The sequence below is a fragment of the Haliaeetus leucocephalus genome, unplaced genomic scaffold, assembly GCF_000737465.1.
Source record: "Haliaeetus leucocephalus isolate CR32 unplaced genomic scaffold, Haliaeetus_leucocephalus-4.0 Scaffold110, whole genome shotgun sequence".
Taxonomy (NCBI): Eukaryota; Metazoa; Chordata; class Aves; order Accipitriformes; family Accipitridae; genus Haliaeetus; species Haliaeetus leucocephalus.
Window position 1 is genome coordinate 1888595 of NW_010972546.1, and position 17485 is coordinate 1906079.

The window sequence follows — 17485 nt, forward strand, 5'->3', positions numbered from 1 at the left end:
GTGCTCTGACTGGAGGTACCGAGGGAGGGAGGGAGGGAGGGGCAGGGCCGCGGCGATGGGTGCCCCCTCCGAGGCGGGGGTCTCCTCAGAGGGCGGCAGTGGGGCTCGGGCCGCCGGGCGCCGGCCGCCTGTGGAGAGCCTGTTGCAGGACCTTCCTTCAGCAGTTGACGATGAAACCCCTTTTAGAGGGGAAGGTGTGGATCCCAGCAGTGCATCTCTCTGGACCCGAGTCTGGGGCAGCAGTGGTCAGGCAGGGCTACCCTAGTCTGCCTCCGTGGCCTGAAAAAGTCAGCACAAATTCTAATGATTTTCATATCTCCTTGGGGAGCGGTCATATAAGCACATCTGCCCACTGTTTCCCAAAAGGCAAAGGCTCACAGATACTCAAAGACTCGATACCCTCCCACAGTCACCACACTGCACCCCTCCTGCTTCTCCTTGGGGTCATTGTGAAGAGCCTTAGCTTTCTAGTTAGATTTTGTAACTATTTTATTGGCTGTTTGTAAAGAGAAAGGCCCAGCTAGTTTGGAACCTGGTATATCAAGACAGATTTGCAACCTGGGCTCTAAAGGAACAAAATCTGGCAAGTCAGCAGCAAGTGGGAGCCCTTGTTTTTAAGAAAAGGGCGTGGGGAGAAAGAAAAAGTAAGGCAAGAGACAGAAACCCGCTAGGACAAAATAAACGGTTAACAATCACACATTTAGATTTCTCTCTGTAATATTCTAAGTCCTTTTCCCTACAGTGAGAGCTGTACCTAAGGAAGAGCAACATTCTATTGATTTAGTTGAAAAGAATTATGTTTATGGCGACACCAAACAGGAAGGTAAACTCGTCCTTTTTTTTACATATATATATATTTAGGTCTTACTGAACTTTTAAAATGGAGTTTTAAGCATCGTGATCATGATGCAGACACCGCTACACAGAGAAGTGACACAACCAAGCTTAGCTAAACACAGTGCTGGAGACTCCAGAATACGATGCTGATAGCATACAGTAATGAGGGGAGCTGGGTTTAGAAAGATATTTGTCCCATGGTGCTACTATAAGCACTTCTGAAAATTTAATGTCTAAATGAGGGTCCCACTCAGCAACAGGCTCAAAATCTGGTGCTTTTTGTGACCCTGCAACATGATTTGTGTGGCACTCGGGTGTCTCCTCCACACAGTCAGCACCCAGCACGCTGCGGACAGTTCCATCATATTAGAAAGAGCAAAAGGAGATAAAAGATTAGCCTTACACTTTTCAAAGTCCAAACATGAAAAATAAACCTTGCATTACATTAAATATATTTTTCAAAATTAGTATTTTGGTGATTTCATTCAATAGAAGCATTTCACTTCATTTACCTTGTTCTCTTGTATTGCAGTTAATGTTTATGTTAAGGTGTTTACAAATAGCCCATTTCTAGTATGTATGGATTTGGCTCGTTCTCGAGAAGAAGTAATAGATCCCAAGTATTTGTGGATTGGTCCAGATGGAAAAAATTTAGAAGGTTAGTCACTTTGTTCGAACTACAAAGGATTTCCACTGTGCCTGCCTTAGCTATTTTTTCCCCCGGTCACTAATAGAACAGGCTTTTTACAGTACTTTTTCACAAACTTAGAAACAGCCTCTGCCTTGGGGAGCAGGGAGGCGATCAGGAAAATACGCTGAGACAGAGAAATAGTTTCTGTTTTCTATTTACAAGGGAAAAAGTCAACCACAAATGGCTAAGTAGATTACTGTACATGAAATCACGTATTTTCCCTGTTTCTATTGATGCCACTCTGCAACAGGATGGTGGGTCCAAATAGTCACTTGGTCCTTTGTCAAATTTTTCCATGAGCTCTGACATTAGACTATGTTTCTCTTCTCCCCCTAAAAAAATTACAAATGCTTGAGATAGAAGGAAACTTGCAATAAGTCCTAAAGGTCATAAATTTTAGACTGTTTCAGACTAACATGAATCACTGTTATTATGTACAAGAGCAAGATCTCATCTTCAAATGTTCTAAATGAGCAGAGCATTAGAAACTGAACATTTCCAGTAATCAAGTATCTCCTGTTTCTAATCTAGGGCAAATGTATGTGAATCTTACAAAAACAGGAAAGCTGATGGTGATGGGTTTTAAGGAGTCCATGTCTGGAGCCTACACTTGTACTCTCTCTCACAAAATCATAGAAACTACGACACAAGAAGAAAGAGTAGTGTTTGAGGCATATAAATTCATGGTATACGGTAAGATTGCTAACTTACTAGCAAGCTAATGCACATAGCCTTTGTAGTTTGGTGCGTTTATGAAGTGCATGTTTTTTGCAAGGCTTGATAAAAAGAAATAATTAGTTAACATTTTATCCCAGAATATAAAATAATTTTTTTATATTTATACACGCACAATCCCCATCCCAGGTTTGGAAAAAGTTTTAAATAACTGCTACCACGAACATATGACCACTCAAAGAATAAAATAAACTCTACCCTTAATAAGAACAAAGTGAACTACAATAATTCCAACGATATCCAAGATCTGAAAAGGAAGCTCATGTCTGAGTGCAATCTCCTGTGGGAGAGATTACCAAACCAAACATACGCTGGTGCAGAATAAGCCCTCTGCCTCAACAGCTCAAGCAGCACACTGGAGCCTTCTTCCACCATTTGTAACCACTGTTCACCAATATCACCTCCCCACCCATAAAATAACGTGTCCAAAAATGCTTGAGAACCACTAACTTCTAAACTAATTTTTAAAAAATTCACTCCTATGCACCATAATTGCATAGAATACTTTTGCATAATCCAAATTCATTTCAGTTACACAACTTTGTAGACATGCTAGTTCTGTGTTATTTTACTATTTACCTCCTTTTTTGTTTTAATATTTGGGATCAGAGCCTCATAACATAAGCACGTAAATTCCTGTACATTTCAAACCAAAATGTCTCTTACTCTTTGAGTCAGCTCTGGCAAGGATAAGGTTGTTCTGTTATGGTTAATGAGTAAGCTTTATTTATTTGTTTACTTTTGAATAAGAGCCCGTATTTCAGATACAAAGTACACTGATACAGATGATAAGGTTCTGTATAAGACTCAATGTGTAATTGCACCGCAGAACTCACACACAAACTGTTTTCCTTAAAGCATACAGGGAAGCTGACCATGCATATCAGGTATTTGTTCGCTTTACTACAAGGGAATGCGAGTTAGCACCTAACGGCCAGTTCTTTGAGGAACTAAAGAAAATCTTAAATAACATCATCTCTGATCTGACGTGTCACATCATAGAGTCATCCTACAAATGCCATTCTGTCAAGAGACCAAAACAAGGCCTCCTGCACGAACTATTTGTTAGTTTTCAAGGTAACAGATTTCATTGTTTGGGAGGGATCATTTACTTTTATAAACAACCTGAGAGTTCTATAAACAACACCTGAAATACATTAAAGTCAAGTATACCTTCAGAAGTTGTTTCCCTGCTTTCTTTTGGAGTCCCTGTATTTTTTCTCGCTAGCCCACAGATGGAGCTAAAATGCAGTTTATATGTGGAATTTATAGTTTTGTACTTCTTGCAACCTTAGCAAAAAATGCTACTTTTCAAGGTGTGCAGTTGGAAAGGATTGTTGAAAGGAGGTAGCTGCTAAGATGCCATGATTTTTATATTTTTTTGTAAAAAATATAAAATATTTGTTTTTCATTATTTGATTTTTAATAAGTCTGTGACCTCTGTGGTTTTGCTTGATTCTAGGAAACTGCACAGAGGTTGAAAGCAAGAGCCTCACAGTTCCCTTATGGTAACACTGATGTGGCTGTATTGCCTTGCAAAACAGGTTAAATCAACCCTGATGGCTGCCCTAATTTAGAGATGTTTTATCACTGAGGAAAGGAAGTTATTCATTAATGCTTTGACCACATTCTCTGCTGTATCTGTTCTCGTCATGTGCCAAGAGGGACCATCCAAGAGGTTGTGGAACAGTTTCTTGGCCATTTTCCCCTCAGTAAAGTCAAGAAACATTCGGAACAAACTGAGGACCCAAAGGTTTTAAGTTTACGTGAAACTTCAGCCCTTTCTGAAATCTGAGGATACTGTGTAAGAATTTGGTTCCATTCTTACTGCCAGCATATTTTTCCCCACATTATTTTATTGTTTGACCTCTGACTCTTACTGGAAAAAAGCAATTCAAGTAACTGGGTAGAAACCACCAGGACTAAATATATTTTTTCCCCTTTTATCAGTCACTCATTTTTCAACATTCAAATGCACCCAGTCAAAAGAACTGTTTCAAAACATGATCTTGACTGCAGACAGTGACAGGTGAAAACAAACAAACAAAACCAAACTCCATTCTTCACAAATTAGAGGCAAAATTAAGAGAGTATGATAGGATGAAGTGATGCTAAAAGCAGTAATGCATTTTGTTTGTCAATTTTTTCCAAAATGAACCTAAAGACACCTGCTTGAGGTATTTGAGTTCATTGTAAATTAAATGTATCTTTTTTTTCCCCCCCAACCCATAGTCAATCCTTTTGCACCAGGATGGGAAGAAGTTTGCCACCAGGTTCCTTATGATTGTGAAGATGCGACAAACATGAGAGTTCAAGAGGTTCTGTGTCAGCCACCCTTGTGTCTTCTCTGCATATTTAACACAAATTTCTGCCTTAGCATCTACAGATTTGACTGGTAGTAATCCAGCTTCACCTGGATTTTGTGGGATTAATATCATTGTAAATGACAATTCATGGATTTCAAATAATGCCATTCAGGATGGAAAACTGTTTTTAAAAGTCAAATTGATCCAAGCAGCTTAAAAAAAAAAGGGGGGGGGGGGCTTATTTCTTCCCTCATATTTACCTCTAAGAATAAAGAATTATAAACATTAATGTTTACAGTAGCATACTGAACTTCCAGTTCTCTAAACTAAATCTTTGATTTATGATTTGGTAAATGGAATACAATTTAAACTAAATCTACTGTAGCCGATTTCTAAAATCTGTTCTCTCTGGCTTGTTAACATTAATATATGCTATCAGGTGGCATACTGGGTCTGATCCCAGGCCCTCTGAAGCCAAAGGAAGGCTCCCAGTTAAGGTGACAGGTCAGTGTGTGTGGTAATCAGGACTATAAAGTATTTACTGAGTTTTAAAATCAAGAAAAAACAACTGACTTTTTTATTCTTCCAATGTTTCTGAATTTTAGGCACGAGAGCGAATTGGAGAGTTTTTCAATAAGCAGACGTATGCTTTGAAGCACGAGTTTCAAACTGTTCCTACAATACACTATGTGGACAACAGTTTCTCAGTTACTCACATTGACAGTTGTCGACCAGGTTTTGGGAAAAACGATATCACCCACAAGAACTGCGCTAGTTGCTGTGGTAAATATAAAATATATTGATTTAAATATAGCTGATTAGCTCTGATCACTGGTTTCTCTGAAGAGTATTTGGTAAATATCAATGTCAAAAGCAATGAAATTTCCATTCAACTTTCAGAAAGACATTCACATCGCAGATTTAAAAAAACTGATAGGAACAGAAAACAAGCTGGCAGCGTTTGTTAGTGCATTTGTAGGTGTCACTGTGTTTCCAAATAGAGTGAGTGGAAGCAGTGAAGTGTTTTTTCTTCCAGGTCACTGGTGAGTGACTACGCTCAGGATATAGAGCAAATAAGAAACAATTACCTTAATGGTAGCACTGCTAGAAAACACTCAACTGTTTTAAAAGATCTTTTGCCAGCAGCACGTACTGCTAGTTCTGGAGTTCGGGGTATTTAGCGAGAGGCAGGCTCAGTGAGATTGGGAAGGATGAGATCTCCCTTACAGTGCCGGGAAGGCACATGGTGCTGTCTGATGGTCCCAGGCCTGGCTGAGGCGGAGGGGAGCTGGCTGAAACGCTGACTGTGTTCTCTTCGCAGTGGTGTGTGAGCCTGGAACTTACAGCCCTAACAACGAAGTGACCTGCCAGATTTGTACAAGGCCTCGAGTCAAAAAGTACGGAGCAAGATCTTGCTAATAAATTGACGGCAGAAATTGGAAAACCAAAGAGCAGCTGTGAAAGCATTATTGGTTGTGTGATGTTCTTTTCATTTTTAGCTGATGATTTAGGAATCCTACATTCATTTTTGAACAACTGCAAAACCTCATCATTCATGCACCCCTAGATTTTCTCTGTTCAGGGACCACTTAGACTGTAAAAATGATGCATAAAATGAAGTGTTCACACAAGATAAAGTAATTCATTGAAAAAAAAGGAAGTTTATCACATGGCTGTTAGTGCAAAGAGTCTGTCTCTTGGTGGTGACACCAGACACACGACAGCTTTGTGCTGCAGTTTGCTCAGAGCACGTAAAGGAGCTATAAACAATTCAGGGAAAGATGGCAGGCAGTTGTAGTGGAATTATGTGCCATAATGACATATGCCAGAATCTCTATGAGCAATTTCTAGCAGATATTAATAGAAGTGTTTAACCTTTGTGGTTTAAAAATACTAAAGGCCCTTCCCTCTCTGTCTGAAGTGTTCCAGCCTGCCCTGTGCAAAACTGTACAACACACCAGTTAATGGACACTGACCCACTCAGGGCTTTCCATTTTGCTCCACCCGTGGGAGCTCTGCTGATGAGCAGACACCAGCAGAGTGGAAAGTGAAATTGGGTCTGTGAGGCAGGAGAGAGGGTTAATAACAAATCCTACAGCCCAGCAGTCAGGAGAATTAAGGCCCCAGCTTTTATGGTTCTCTTTTTGTCCACTGCTCCCCAGAAAGCAGCGGGTATGTCCCGGGGGGGAAGTGGCCAGGCTTGCAGAGCCTCCTCCGCCTGCTTGCTGCTGCATCCTTTCCTTCAGCTGCATCAAATCCTCATGGCAGAGCTCTGCTGGCCCCAGGTGCTGTGCTGTACGAGCAGATGATCCTCTTACACCAGCTGTAAATTCCTGTCAAGTTCACCGGATGAGTAACAAGTCAAGATACAAATTGCCAAAGCACTGAGATAATGGGAGTTTTCTTCCCAGAAAAGACTTACTCCGATCTGCTTTTGAAGGATAGCTGCTGGATCTGCAGCAGTTGACCATTTTGCTCATAAAGCACTATTAGTAAAGATTATTTTACTACTTTCAAGAGCTTCACAAGTAACCCTGACTTCTGACCAGCCCCTGTACGGTGCAGAGCACAGGCCACGCGAGCCCACCGGAGCAGCCAGCCTGCCGCAGCCTTCTGAGGCCATGCTGGAGCTAGTGGAACACAGGCTTTTAGAACTTGTTTTCAAGCTCTGTAAGCTGTTCCCTGCCGGGAGCTGCTGCCTTCTAGATTCACTTTGTCAAGGGACACCAGAGAAATCTCACCCTCCTTTCCCTCATGAAGCACAGCTGGCCAACGTGGCCCCTTTTGAAGGTGCTTGTGCAATGGTGGTGTAACCCCCTGCAACCCAAGCAAAGGGGACCCTGTGCCCCGCTGCCTGTGCACACACACAGCCATGCAAAGCCATGCCCAGCTTCCCAGCACAGAGCCATTCCTTTCTTTTTTACACTGTGTAGGACTAAGTCAAGCAAAAGAGCACCTCCTACTCAATAGCTGTACCTTCTTATGGCATCTAGAAATTCCTTGGTGGGTATTCATCCAAAAATCGACCAGATTCAACCCAGTTTAACTTATCCATTTTGACAGGAACACAGCAGGAGATGGTATGGGCACAGACCACGCTCCAAGCTTTTCAGAATCATTACTTATTAAATACTGACGAATAAAATGTACTGTAACGAGCATTTAAACTGCCTGTAGGCTGATTATCTTAGCTGCCAACTGGACACTGTGTGCACGGTTCAGGCTTATACAGCTTAAGCAGACGGGCTCAGCAATTGCTGCCTGTGTCTCTTGGCCTATTTCAGAACAGAGGAATGCCACATGCATAAATTATTATGGGGAAAAAAAAAAGCACTAAGTAGGTACTAAGTGCAATGGCGAGTCACAAATGAACATTTACTCCCTCCTCCTTCTAAAAACTGGAGGTATACAGGAAGCTCTTATAGTGCCTCAACTTTTTCAGCAGGCCTTAAAAGTAGAAAAATAGGTCAAATATTTCAGTATTGCATCGCAGTGTGTGTCATTAATTCTGTGGAGACTTTCATGAAGAACTGATGGGAAATGGCTTCCCTCTGACCTTTCCTGTATGAAAGATGTTTCCATCCAGCTGGAGCTCCCGGCCTTCACTGCCTGTGACAGCCCCAAACCCAGCCGAATTTTTTATTTACGACCTACCATCCCTCACAGCTCGCTCCCTTCCCTTCTCCCGAGCTGCTGAATCGCTGTCACACTTCAGATTTTACAAATCGCTGTCATCGGCTCTCACTTTCCCTCACCTTTACTTTTTATGATCACACTCTACCCCCCCAGCTGCAATAGCTCACAAGAAATTGCCAGAGCCTTCATCCCTGCTTTAAATCCTCTTTTTTTTTTTTTGCTCCGCTCTGGTTTTACACACCCTCCTGGAAACGTGGGCTGTAGCTGATGCTCTTGGCACAGCGGGGGCACCCCTGGTTACTCCTGCGAGGCTCAGCTTTAACTGCTTAACAGGTTAAAGCACTGCTTTAACCTGCCCCGACCACGCAGCTCTCATCTCACTTCTTGCAAAGGATGATTATGACACCTCAAGAGTAGCAGCGAATTCTCACAAATAATAAATGTAGAGCTTAAAACTTCTTGTCCCCTTCTCTGCACAGGCCTCAGGTACCTCAGCCCTTCCCACGGGCTGCCTACCAACAGCACGTGAGCAGTTTTCAACATCCACAAATGACAAAAATAATCTGGCAACTGGAAGCCAAAGCCCATTGTTTTAACATCAGAGCTGCCTTTTCCCAGCCTGGAACAAGCCACTTGAGAAACACTTAACAAACACATGTTAAAGCACTCACTGCAGAGCTGCCGCGACGGCTAGCTGGTTACGGGACAGTGTCTGCCGGGGTGACGGTGACATCTCTGCTCCAGCGGGAAGGTTGTCTCATAACTCCCCACAGCATCTCTGTTAGCCCACGAGGGAGCTGTTTCTCTAAATTCAAGTCAACAGGAGTTGAACAGGTTGCAGGGCTGCCAGCATGACACACTGCAGCTCACAACTCACTTCAACATCCTGGAGAACACCAGTCTGCCCAGCAGATTAAAAGGAGAGGGGCTGTGGGGAGGGAGGAGCAGGACCAGGTGCCCTGGGATCAGCACATCCCGGGAACTCATCACACCTGGGATGGGGCGGGCTGAGCCAAGGAAACCCTGGGTGCAGCCCCGGCTAATCCATCCCCCCAGGAATTTCCCACAAGGACCCAGTCCAAGAGCCGCTTTGGTGGAAAGTGGCTTGAAAACGAAGCCTGGCCAAGAGTCAAGGGTGTCATTTCTGTCAAGATCCCCCGGCTGACACTGCAGATGCTCTGGGCTGGGCAGTACGGGGGCATCCCGGGATGCAGCTCTGCACCTCGGCAAGGATGTGTGTTAGGAAAGATGAAATCCCACGTGCGGCCGTGCTCTTGTGGAAGCGGGAGGAGGGCTGGGACAGCAGTGCTCGAAGGGGATCGGCTGTTTTGCTGAGTCAAAGCCAACGGCTGGGAGCCAAGGGGCTCATGTGAAAGGCAAAGTCTATTTAGGTACAGCAGCCGCAGCGAATTCCTCAATGGGACCGATTGTTGATATAAAATTACGCATATTTTCAAGTGCTCTGCTGAACTGGAACCGGGGGGGGGGGGAAAGAGCTTGTGTTGTTTTTTGGTACCTAAATCCTGGCCCGGAGCGAGGTCATGGGCAGGCGGTGGGTGCCGCAGCCACAGCACCCAGCCCGGCGCTGCTCCCACGGGACAACGGGACGGACACGAGCACCAGCCCCAGCCACGGATGACGACGGCCCCACGTCTCCTGCAGAGGCAGGAAAAGTGACTGGAAAGACAACGTTTCTCTCTGAGAGGGGCAGCTTTGCGGGTCCCTCTCTTTTATTACCAGACACAACCTCGTCCTAAAAGAATGGCAGTCAGAGAAATGATCCCTCTGCCCAGCGATGCCCAGCTTGCACGAGGGGTGGGAGGGAAAATTAACAGCAAGTCAGGAGGGGAATGTGCGGCTGGCTTAAACGCTGAGCTCTTAACCACACCATGGGAAGAGATGTTGTGATTTTGAGTTCTGCTCTGGTTTCCTATCCACTGAAATGAAATTTCCTCCAGCCAAAGTCCAGTGACCACATTTTCTGCGCAGCACCGTTCCTATAACAAGCAACATCATCAGATTAATGAGTCCTTTGCAGGCACTGAATAAGTATGATTCATTATTGGCAGCAATGCCACTGTAAATGGATTTTTTGTGGTGAAAATAAATAAATAAGGCTACATAACTGAAGGGCCATTGATGAAGTGTAGACCAGCTTTAATCACAGTGTAATTGCTGCCATCAGTTCTAATTATTTATAAATATTTTTATAATTGTGGAAATTAAACAATTAGACATCCTTCCTTCCCTCTTCTAAATCTAATCAGTTAAAAGTTCAGGATGCAGTCTGGGGCCGCGACTGCTGAGCACGCTTCATTCACGGGCTGAGAAAAACACACACCCCTGCAGAAGCAAATGCTTGCCCCCGGTGTGGAGCAGAGCCCCTGTCACTGCTGCTGAAAGGACGGACCCGCAGCCACCCTGCCCACCAGTAAGCTCAATAAATAGTCGAATATCCAGTGGAGCCGGGGGCTATGCAGAGCCTGGCTTCCCAGGAACATCTCTCGGTCCCTGGGCTCCTGGGGGGGGTTCGGGGCCTGGTGAGCAGAAGAGGCATCACCGCCAGCGAGGACCCAGTTCTTAAATCTTGCCCCAGTGACACATTTTCCTCCATCCTGGAGAAGGAGAACAGCCCTCCCCGGGCAGGCTGGTTAATCACCCACTCAGCGCAGGTGGGCAGAGGACCTTGGAAGTTAATAACAGAGATTTACCGGCATGCTGGAATGGTACAGAAGGAGGTCACGCTGCTAATTCTCCTGATACTGATCCCAGCAGATAAATCTACAGTACATCAGGAAATGAATTACCCAGAAATGCAGCATTAAAATGGATGATGGTATTTCCTAGCTTAAGGAGAAGTGTTTACTTTAACGCTGAGCCCCCTGTACCCACTGACACCGAGCGCCGGCTCCCAGCTCCCCGGCAGGAGCTTGCCCACAGCAACTTGCTGCCGGCGAGTGAATGGCGAGATGAGAAGAATCCCTCCCTGGGATGGGACCCGTCTCAGGTGCCCAGCGGGCTGCGGGCCCCCGACCTCCTTCTGTGCTCGGCCAGATCCCCCCAAGACCCCTCCGACATGCCGGCTGGGCCGCAGGCATGTCCTGCAAATATTCCCGTAATCCCAACTCTTCCCCATTCCCTGTGACACCTGATTAAATACCCAATATTACTAACAGCATAAATCCCAAGCAATTCAGTCCGTCCCAGACCAAGTTATCTTCCCGGAGCTTTCTGCAGATTTTTTATGACACGGGAGGGGACAGAGCTGGGGACGAGACCTGCCAGGACACCAGGCAGTGCTGGCCCTGCCACAAGCCCTCGCCGGGGTCCTGGCGAGCAGCCACCGGTGTTGGGGTCGGTCTCAGGGGACCTCATGCGATTCCCTGGCCGGGGGCTGCAATCGCCCCCGGGGATGGCTGCGGTTGTCCCCTCCTTGTCTGACTCAAGGCTTGGAGCAGCTCGGAGATGTCTTCCCGGAGTCCCTGGGGGCTCCGTGTTATCCAGCCCCACGGAGGGACGCTGGCAGGACGCCGGGGAGCCACATCCCCACAGTCGGGGTGGCAGCCGGGGTTGCCCATCCTGCTGCATCCCCCAGCCCTCCCCAGCTGCTCCCGGGGCCGCGGGAGGAGGGTCCCTGGGGAGCAAACCGGGGTGGGGGACGGCAGCCATCTGTTCGGGAGCCCGGGGTCTGCAGGCTGTCACGGCCACGCCATGCCACGCTGCGTCTGGAGACAGCCGAGTGACAAACAAGGTTAATGTCCCACGAGCGGGAGCTGTCATTCCGCGTTAGGTCCCAGGTTTCACCCTCTGCAGCACCATGCTTCGGCACGCACCGCGTAGGGAAAGGTGCCGGTAAACCAGTACGGGGCCGCTGCGGATGCCGTGACCGACGAGGCTGCTCACGGGGACCACGAGCATCGGGAAGGGCTTGTCCCTCCTGGCCATCATGGTCCTTGCCCTGTGTGCCACACAATGCCCAGCTCTGGTCTGGTGGGGATGGGACGGCAGGGAGCAGAGCAGGGCCCCGGCAAACCGCTGCACAGGGTCCCGGCACATCACGGCTCGGGGACCGGCACCATGCCAGTGACCTGAGCTGTGCTCGCAGGAGCTGAGCCACAGGGTGTTCATTTATTGAAGGCGAAGGCAGGGTTACCGGAGGGACCAAGTATCGTGTTTCTGAAAGCGCCAGCCCAGGAGCACCCAGCAGAGCAAGACGTGGCTCTGGGAAGCCATCGGCTGTCGTGGGCACTCTCCATCCTCCTTTTGTGGCCAGGATGTCACCGGGGACCAGGGTGGCCCTGGCACAGGGGGATGCCACCCACCTCGGACCAAAGCCACAGCTGCCACAGGAGCAGCACCCCGTGCCCCCCACGGATGCACACACCAGCACACGCCGGGCACAGGCTCCAAAGTAAAAGCCAACTTTATTGTTGTATAAAGTAAGAACGTAAAAGGTCCCTTAAACAAAACACATATTGGGTGAGACGGTCCCGGGTGTCCCCACACACCACGGGCACGACAGCAGCCGCCCGGGGGTCTCCGCAGGGGAGCAGCGCCCCGGTGCAGCTGCTCACGGTGGCTCGGTCCGGTCCCCCGGCCCCTTTTCTCCGCAGCCGGTTGTCTGGAAGTGGGGAGCTGCCGTGGGGCTGCGGAGTATGGGGCCCAGGGTATGCCTGGATTGGAGCTGGGGCTGAGGTGCTTGTGCATTGCAGAGCCCCTGGTCTGCGCTGGGAAAGTAGGCACTTGTGGAAGGGCGCGTGTGCCGCTCCCGGCCAGCTCTATCCCACGGTTCCTGCCGGCACCGGGGCACGGCAGGATGGGCAGCAGCCAGGGACTGGAGCCCTGCCTGCGCCGAAACACGCTGCCTGCACCAGGGTCTGAGGCCGGACCTGGCAATAAGCTCCCGCTGCTCCGGGGCAGCTGGAGCTGGGTCTGGCCCAGTACAGAGGACGTTCAAGCAGCTTTGGTTGGTGCTCTTGGTGAATTAAGGCAATTTAGCTTCAGGTGGTTTAAAAAAAGGGCAAAACCAGCAAAAACAGCTCTCTCAGGGGCCAGACACTCGGTTGGAAGAGTCTGGGTCTGCTCTGGCTTTGCTCTGAGTTGCCACTTGGACCCTGCACGCCCAAAGGTGGGCACCGACCCGCACCCACACCAGCCCCCAGCACCCCAGCCTCACCTCTACCTACCAACACCAGGAACCTGCAGCCCAATGCTGGAAGTGTCAAGAAGGGACTTTGGGGCATTTTAGGGGAGATTCAGGCTCCTGCCAGCAGCGCGGGAGTGGGGAGAGGGTGGAGGAGCCACAGTGGCTCCCTCCATCCCCGCTTTCCGTCACAGTGACCGGTCGGCAGTTTGTGAGTCCTTGAGTGAGAGATGGGAGCTCTGCTCTGGCGGCAGATCGGAGCAGGCTGGGGAGGGGTGCTACCCTGCTGCAAACACCCACCTACGTGGTCCCCGGGGAGCACCAAGGGGAAACCGGCTCCCCCCGACATCCCGGCAGGGCTGGACCCACCGCCTGGACCCCGCGGTTCCCCTCCAGCAGCACCCACATCCCTTGGGGACCCCGGAGGGCTCAGACCCAGAGGAGCTCATTTCCCATTTGCTTCTTATTCCCCATTTGCTTTTTATAGGAACGGTGTGCTCCGAGGGGGAAGGTGCCGGGTTTGCCCACCAGCCACCCCATCTCCAAGCGGGATCCCCCGCACCCCTCACTCCACCTGGCCTGGGGGTGCCGGGAAAGGAGCGGGAAGCAGCAGGGGCTGAGACGGGAGATGGGGCGGCACCGTCCGGCACGAGAGCCGGAGCTGGGCACCCCTGGACCTGCCTCTTGCCTTTCCCAACCGATGCGTCCCCACCTCCCGCCCTGTCCTTTGGTCCCGCCGGGCTGCGGTCACAGCTCGTGACCGTCCCGGGGTCGGTGACCCGGCAGGGCACTGGCCTTGTGGCCGTACCGCTCCTCCCCGCAGCCCAGCCCTGCCCGCTGCCCATCCAGGCAGGGAGCCAGGCCCAGGCTGCCCTGCACTGCCGGGAACATCCCTCGGGCAGCCGAGGGTAAACCAGGGAGGGATTAAAACATTGATTTCCTTAATGCCCCAAAGGGATCTCTGCAAAGGAAATATAAAAGTTTTAAATGAAGTCTGAATGTCCAGGCCGGTCGGAGCAACGGCCGCATGCCGGGGGGATGCTCGGGGTCTCTCCGGTCCTTTGTAACTCAGAGGCAGCGGGCAGACGCCACGGCTGCTCTGTGCTTGTTGCCGATAACCGCCCCTGGCCGCAGCCACTTCGCCCCTCACTGTGCCAGAGCCAGGCACTCGCCGGCCATGGCTCCTGCTGCCAGACCCCGCTTCCTTGGAGAGAACAGAACAAATCTGTGACTCTTTCTCTGCAATGACGGTGGCTCGTGATAGCTCCTGCAGCCATGGCAAGCCTGCGGAGTGGCCGATCCGCAGCTCCGCGGGTCCCCGTGTCCTGCGGGATGCCGGTGCCTCACACCACGGTGCTGATGGTGGACGACTCCTCCGACCTCCGCTGCTTGCTGGGCAGGGACTTGAGATACTCCAGGTGCCGCCGGGCGTCCTCCTGGTTCTGCCGCACGTAGTAGACCAGGTAGGAGATCACCATGGCGAACCAGCCGAACATGGTGACCAGCATGGCGATGTCCGTGGTCTTTTTGTACACGTTGCAGAAGTCCGTGTCGGCAATCACCTGCAGGAAAGCTTTGCCAACATGCTCCTCCTGCACGGAGGAGTCACACACGATGCCACCCGAGGAGCCGGCCACCAGGTCCACCGTGCGGATCAGCTCCTGCAGCCGACAGTCACACAGCCAGGGGTTGTCGGAGAGGTTGACTTTGGCCTTCAGGTTGCTAAAGGCGTCTTTGCTGACTGACACCAGCCTGTTGGAAGACAAGTCCAGAGAGTGCAGGTGCTCTGCCAGGCCCCGGAAAGCCCCGCTCTCGACGTTGGCGATGGCGTTGTGGGACAGATCCAGCTCCAGAAGGAGCGGCAGATCCCGGAAGGCGTCGCGGGGCAGGAAGGGGATTCGGTTGGAGTCCAGGTAGAGCTTATTGGTGTCATTGGGTATGTCCCTGGGGACCTCGGTCAGCCGAGCATTGCTGCAGCGGAAGGTCTTCAGCCCCTCCTCTTCCGAGGGGTAGCAGCCCTTGGGGAATGCAGCGGCCGAGCGAAGGCAGGAGGCGAGGAGGAGGAGGCTTTGCAGGAGCAGCCACATGGTCACCGAGCGGAGGAGGACCCGCTCTGCCGCAGGCATGGTGCCGCGCTGCCTTAGTCACGTGGCCACCGGCCCGGTGGATCTCGGTGGTTTCGGCTCGGCTCGGTGCATCTAAGACGGAGGAGACATCAAGGGGACAGCGTCAGACCAGGGGTTCCAAGAGACAGAACCACCACCGTGCCAGCTGCGAGCATCACGCCTGCCCCGGCGCAGCCTGGCCGCGGGACAGGGACCGGGATGTGGACAGGACCAGCCAGCACAGCTCACGCATCCTCCCATCCCCTGCCATCAGCGGCCTCGCTCAGGGTTCCTGCGCAGCAGGATCACGCCCCGAGGGGCCGAGTGAAGGCACGTCTCCTGCGTGCCAGCAGCTGGGCTGTAACAAACAGAGACAGCTCGGGCTGAGCCAGAGGCGGGGGTGAGCTCCCACCCCGCCAAGGTCACCGACAGTTTGATCGCTTGCTCGCAGAAGGCCGATAGATACATCCTGCTGCGGCAACCGGCGGGACGCACCAGCAAGTGAGCCCTGGCTCCAGGCAAGCCGCCGCTGCAGGCAGCCCCTGGGGAACGTGATGGAAAACACATGCGGGCAGAGGCAGAGCAGGTTCCCGCTCTCCGGCTCCGCTCTCCGGCAGCACCCAGGGCACGAGCTGACACACACTGGGGTTTTCCCTTCTCGAGAGGATCGGCACAGGCGGGTGGCTGGGCACCGCCGTTCCCTGCCCAGTGCCACCCCGGCCACAGGGTCGGGCTGCCCACACCACCCTGTAACCATGGTCCCCATCCAGCCCTTTATTCCGGAGGGGAAAAACGTCAGCAGGAAAGAAACAAAAACAGAAAAAGGAAATTCACTAGAGCTGAGCATGTAGCAAGTTCCCAGGGTGGTGGCAGCAGATAAGGGCCACATCCAAGCCCTGCGAGCGCGCTGCCCGGCTTTCCCAGCCATGGGTCCCACCACATCCAGGGGCTCCAGGCCGTCCCCAGCAGGGCCGTGGCAGCAGAGCCATCAGGGCAGGATGCAGGTGCTCTCCACCATCCCAGGATTAAAGACACCGGCGTCAAAGGGAACCCCGTGGCACCCCATCAGGCAAAGCTCTGTGCTGCGGAAAGCCCCGTGCTGTGCCGCCCGGGCACATCCCGGGCAAGGCAGCCTGCTGCTCCCACAACCCACACACACACCCCAGAGTGCCCTGCCAGCATCAAACCTGCTTCTGGGTGCTGACCGGGGGTCCCCAGCGAGGGGCAGAGGTGCCCACCCAAGGGTGGCCCCGGTAGCGCAGTGTGGACGAGCACCCTGACAGCTGGGCACCGTAACGCAGCCCAACTGTGCCAAAACACCCCAAGGTCACACCAGTGCGGAGCCGACCCCTGCGCTGCCGGCTCCCCTGGGACTCCTCGAGGTCCCCGAGCGGGGACCAGGGCTCAGAGCAGCCGAAGGGCACCAGGACCCCAGCCCCACACCAGCACATCAGCATGGTGGGGGGACCAGCCCCCCAAGTCTGCCAGAAGTAACCTGGGGTGAACGCTGCCCTTTGGGGCCACCTCCTGCTGCCCAGGGGCAAGCAAAGGGCCAGCCACCATGGGAAACCTGCCGGGCTGAGCTGGGAGCCGGTGACCCGGGACAGGGGGTGCTTCATCCACAGGACCCGGGGGGACCCCCGCGGGTGGGATGTGGCTCTCCAGGGCCCCACAGTGGTTTCGGCTGGTCCCCATCCACGGGGCTCCAGACCGCGCACCGCAGCGAAGGCGGGCACAGCCAGCTCCCTGCCGCAACACCGGGGTCCCCAGCCCAGAGCGGGGCACGGTGGTCCCCAGCCCGACCCCGGGGGGTCGCCGCTAACCCCGGGGAGAGCGGTTGAGGTGCCCGGGGGCAGGACGGGCTGTCCGCCGCGGGGCTGTGCGGGCTCCGGGACCCTCCGTACACCCAACGCAGCCCGGGGATGCCCGGGGTTCCCCCCCGGTCCCGCTCGGCACCGGGGGGGGCGTTGCGGGCGGGGGAAGCCCCGGTGCTTCCCCGGGGGAAGCTCAGCTCGGCTCGGCGCTGCCGGGG

The 17485-nt window shown here is 51.8% G+C and overlaps 2 protein-coding genes across 2 annotated transcripts; one reads left to right on the forward strand and one right to left on the reverse strand.

Annotated features, from left to right (window-relative positions):
* The first annotated feature begins 55 nt into the window (after positions 1-55).
* On the forward strand, positions 56-5988 carry ZPBP2 (zona pellucida binding protein 2). The gene is made up of 8 exons (XM_010585707.1): positions 56-194; positions 743-823; positions 1370-1495; positions 2060-2221; positions 3122-3340; positions 4496-4581; positions 5175-5352; positions 5891-5988. Exons 1-8 carry the CDS (start codon positions 56-58, stop codon positions 5986-5988), a joined length of 1089 nt encoding a protein of 362 aa, XP_010584009.1.
* Positions 5989-13406: 7418 nt separating this feature from the next.
* LRRC3C (leucine rich repeat containing 3C) lies at positions 13407-15567 on the reverse strand. Its single transcript, XM_010585550.1, has one exon. It carries the CDS (start codon positions 15472-15474, stop codon positions 14692-14694), a length of 783 nt encoding a protein of 260 aa, XP_010583852.1. The 5' UTR covers positions 15475-15567; the 3' UTR covers positions 13407-14691.
* Between the last annotated feature and the right edge of the window lie 1918 nt (positions 15568-17485).

What these genes read in the sequence shown, in the direction of transcription:
- ZPBP2 (XM_010585707.1), top strand. Translation starts at nt 56, where the DNA reads ATGGGTGCCCCCTCCGAGGCGGGGGTCTCCTCAGAGGGCGGCAGTGGG. An exon ending in AACCCCTTTTAGAGGGGAAG is followed by an intron (nt 195 to 742) that starts GTGTGGATCCCA and finishes TTTTCCCTACAG; the next exon opens with TGAGAGCTGTACCTAAGGAA. An exon ending in AGATGGAAAAAATTTAGAAG is followed by an intron (nt 1,496 to 2,059) that starts GTTAGTCACTTT and finishes TTTCTAATCTAG; the next exon opens with GGCAAATGTATGTGAATCTT.
- LRRC3C (XM_010585550.1), bottom strand. Translation starts at nt 15,474, where the DNA reads ATGCCTGCGGCAGAGCGGGTCCTCCTCCGCTCGGTGACCATGTGGCTG.